Source organism: Neopelma chrysocephalum, unplaced genomic scaffold (genome assembly GCF_003984885.1).
Source record: "Neopelma chrysocephalum unplaced genomic scaffold, ASM398488v2 Primary Assembly neopelma1_363, whole genome shotgun sequence".
NCBI lineage: Eukaryota > Metazoa > Chordata > Aves > Passeriformes > Pipridae > Neopelma > Neopelma chrysocephalum.
The window spans coordinates 256,901-261,180 of NW_020898027.1; the positions used below are offsets into that span (position 1 = coordinate 256,901).

General features: G+C 41.7%; 1 protein-coding gene across 1 annotated transcript in view; it reads right to left on the bottom strand.

Annotated features, from left to right (window-relative positions):
- The window catches only part of HNRNPM (heterogeneous nuclear ribonucleoprotein M), a 22,908-nt gene that overhangs the window by 11,169 nt on the left and 7,459 nt on the right, over nt 1–4,280 (bottom strand). Inside the window, 4 exon segments of the mRNA XM_027706100.1 lie at nt 321–518; nt 1,457–1,550; nt 2,557–2,564; nt 3,457–3,509. Coding sequence (XP_027561901.1) covers nt 321–518; nt 1,457–1,550; nt 2,557–2,564; nt 3,457–3,509 — 353 coding nt within the window.

The following is a 4,280-nucleotide window of genomic DNA, read 5'->3' on the forward strand; positions in this document are numbered from 1 at the left end:
CTTAATTCATCACTTCCTTAGCACAGGGAATCCACAAGACACAGATTTAAGTTACTACTCTCTTCAAAAATCCAGATTAATGACACTCTGCCATGTAATTTAAATATAATGTATATTTAAATAATATCAATTAATTTATATTATTATTAATTTAAATAATAAAAATTAATTTCTTTTATATTAGAACCTCCTTAGCACAGAGAAAGAATCCCCAAGACAACCAGGCCAGGCTGAAGCCACCCAAGGCAGACGAAGCCCCTCCGCGGTTTTCCCGGAGCTGGAATTCCAAGATGCTCCCAGATTTTCCCCCCAGCACTCACGTTGGCCACGAAGACGGTGCTTCCCAACCTCCCTGCCTGCAGGGCGTGGATGATCTCGTTGGGAATGTTGGGATTGTTCAGGATGCTGGGGGGGATGTTGATCATTCCGGGGCCGCCGGGGCCGGGCCCGATTCCCATCCCTCCGGCCGCTGCCATGACCTTCTGCATGGCCCTCCTGGCGTGCTCCCCGTCGGGATCCTGCGGGAAAACACACCCTCAGCATCCCAAAATCCAACAGCATTCCCACCAGCAATGACCCAGCATTCCTCTGGAATGCCCTTTATGGTGGGCTGATTGTTCTGCTCTGAGAAGGTTGTTCTCACCTCCTGTTTCTTCTCTCCTTTAAAGAGCCTCTTTAATCCTCGCCCAAGGATGTTTTTCCCAAATCCCAAATTGTTGTGCCACCTGTGCCACGGCACCAGCAGAGATTGTCTCCCACTAGGCCCAGTCTAAGGCAGTGAAAAGCCAGGCCTGAGGTTTAGGAGGTGGTTTTCATTCGCTTACAAATTTGCCAGCAGAAATGCAAACGTTTGCATCTGTCCCTTCACGTTTATATTTGAAATAGGATATTGTTCAAATCAAAGAATATTCCATTATGTGAAAGATAATATTCCATTATATGGATTATAATATTTTCCACATAGGACAGTCTAAGGTAGTGAAAAGCCAGACCTGAAGGTGAGGAAGTGGTTTTTGTTTTTACCAATCAGATTGTCTTGCCAGCAGAAATGCAAATAGTTTCATCTCCCCCTTCATGTTTATATTTGAAACAGGATATTGTTCAAATCAAAGAACAACCAGCTTTAAACTCGATGGTCAGTCACCTTTAAACTCGATAATCAACCAAGTTTAAACTCAATAATCAACCTTAAACTCAATCAGCTTTAAACTCAATAATCAACCGAGTTTAAATTCGATAATCAACCAAGTTTAAACTCGATGAATCAACTTTAAACTCGAACAATCAACTTTAAACTCGATAAATCAACTTTAAATTCCAGTCCAGCAGTGGTTCAACAGGTAAAACATAAAAAGACTGACTGAGTTTTTTGAATTCGAGTTGTCAAATCCCACTTTTGTTCAATTATTCCCAAGCCAGAATTCCCCAGGTCCCGGAGAAGAGGAGCAGCTCTCACCTCTTTGACTTTGAGGGGTCTCCCCCCAAGGCTGTGCTTGTTGAGGACCTCAGCTGCCTTCTTCATGCTCTCCTCCATCTTGAACTCCACCACCCTGCGGGGACACGGACACTCAGAACCAGGGCATGGAGGGTTTCCCGGGAATTCCACAGCCCCGGGATGTGCTCAGCGGGAAGGGACCCCCACGGAGCAGCAAATCCAACCCTGAGCCCTGCACGGGACATTCAGGAGCTCTTCAAATGTCCATGTTTTTATTGTTTGTCCCGTTTTAGTTTGGTTTGGAAACTTTCTTGTGTGGATGGAGCATAATGTGCAAATACTGAAATATATGGATGCATGGAATATATATATATTTTTATATATATTTATATATAAATATTATATCTTTTTATATTTATATATTTATATATAAATACAAATTATATATTAAGTGTACACAATATATTTATTTTTAAAAATGAACTTGTGCACATATTAATAGAGGGATGCATGTTATATATATAATATATATAAATATAAATAATATAAATATATTTATTTTTAAAAATGAACTTGTGCACATATTAAAAGATACGGATACATATAATATATGGAGAAAGTGTAGACATATTATATACTATATATTTTTAAAATATATATAAATACATAAGTAACTAGAAATACATAATATATAAATAGCAAATAATATAAATAACATACAAAAATATATAAAAATATATTCCTTAAAAATGAACTTGTGCACATATTAAAATATATAAAGTGTAGGCATATTATATATATTAAACATATATAAATATAAATAATAAGGTTCAATTTTATATTAAGAAGAAGAACTTTATATTAAACCTGAAAGAATAAAACTTCAGTTTAAGAAGTAAAGACTAAAATTTAGGGAGAGGGGATTGGTTGGTATTCGAGAGAAGTAGAAAACCTCACACATCAATTCAAAAATATAAAACTTTAATAAGTAAAGACCAAAATTTAGGGAAGAGGGGATTGGTTGGTATTGAGGAGAAGCAGAAAAGCTCACACATCATTGGAGAGAATTCAAAAAATATAAGAACATGAGGAGAAAATTCCCTCCCCAAAAATGAACTTACGCGCATCCCTGAGGAGGAGATTCCGGAGGTCGGGACCGGGAAGGAGAGGAGGGAAGAAAAGAGAAACAAAGTCAGCAAAAGCACAACAAACACCCCCCAAAACCCCTAATTTATTTCTTTATTTCCAAGTCAAATCACATTGAGTTTGGCCCTGCCGGTGAGAATAAAAAGCCTCCGAGACTTCCAGTCCCTAATTTCCATCCGAGGGTTAAAAAAACTGGGATTTTTCTGAGCTTTGGAACAGACAGAACTAAAGTCCCGATTCTCCTCCTCCTCCTCCTCCAAGAAAATAACCACACACTCCTCCACGTGACCTGCTCTTCCCTGGCCTCCACACACAAACCCTACAGCCGGATCCTTCAGGCCACTTCGCTGCTCTCCCGGATTTTTTTTCCATCCCTGCTGGAATTCTGGGCTAGAGAGAGGGTGACATCGGAGGGCTTTGCTGGCCCAGGAAGTGGAGTTTTTTTTAAACACGACCCGCTCTGCCGAATGCAGCCAAACCGCTCGAGTTTTGCCAAGCCATGGATAAATAAATCATTCCACTCTCCAGCCAATAACCAACTGGGCTCCGGGGGATGGGGGAAAAAAAGGGAGGGGGGGGAAAAAAAAAACAGGGGGGGAAAAGTCCGACAGCCAACGCCAACTGACCGCGGGGAAAACCGGCCTGAACTCCGAAACCCCGGCCCCACCTCCTCCCAAACCCCCGGAAAAGCACTCTCCCAGAATTCTGGCCACTTCCACATCCACACTCTCCTCCGCGCTTCCTTCCCTGGCTGCCTTTTTCCACGCCACCACCACACGGATAAACTTCTATTATTTTTTATTTCTTTTTTTTGTTTGTTTTGGTTTTTGGGCAGGTAGAAAATCCACAGAAGTAAATTCTCTCAGAACACTTACCCTTGACTTTCCTTCAGCGTCCATTAAGAGCTCCACGTATGTTACCTCACCAACTACAAATCAGATTCCAGACGACACATATACCAAGGGAGAAAAGCCAAGAAAACAATGGGAATTTAGAACAATCAACGACCAGGTATGGAGCCTCTGCCTTATAAGAAATCGCCCAGAAACACTCCGTGTTCTCCAGACCTCAATTACAGGTATGCAGCAAGGGGGCAAAGCGCTTCTAACGTGTTCTTGGTTCTCCTCCGCTTCCTGAGGGTTTTTCCACACAGTGGCAGGTTCCTCTGGATCTCTGAGGCGATCCAAACCCTTGGGAAAAGCTGCAGGAAGGAGTTTCCTTCACCTCAAGTTTGTCTCCATGAAGGAGTGATTTGTTTCATCTCGGATCACTCCAACCAGTGATTCGTTTTATCCTGAATCACTCTAACGAGTGATTTGTTTTGTCTTCAAATCCTGGGGGAAAAACTCATCCCAAAAGGACAAGGGACCATTTATTTCAGGATTTTTCATTAAAAAGTCTGGTTTTAGCTGCAATAATTCGCACTTAACTCTGTCCAGGACAAAAATTGTCAACAGCAAGAGGCAAAACTCCCTGGAAAACTCCAGCTGCGCCTTTCCCCGAGGGATTGGGATTGCTTCCTGAGGTTTTTCCACACAGTGGCAGGTTCCTCTGGATCTCTGAGGCGATCCAAACCCTTGGGAAAAGCTGCAGGAAGGAGTTTCCTTCACCTCAAGTTTGTCTCCATGAAGGAGTGATTTGTTTTATCTCGGATCACTCCAATGAGTGATTTGTTTTATCTTGAATCACTCCAATGAGT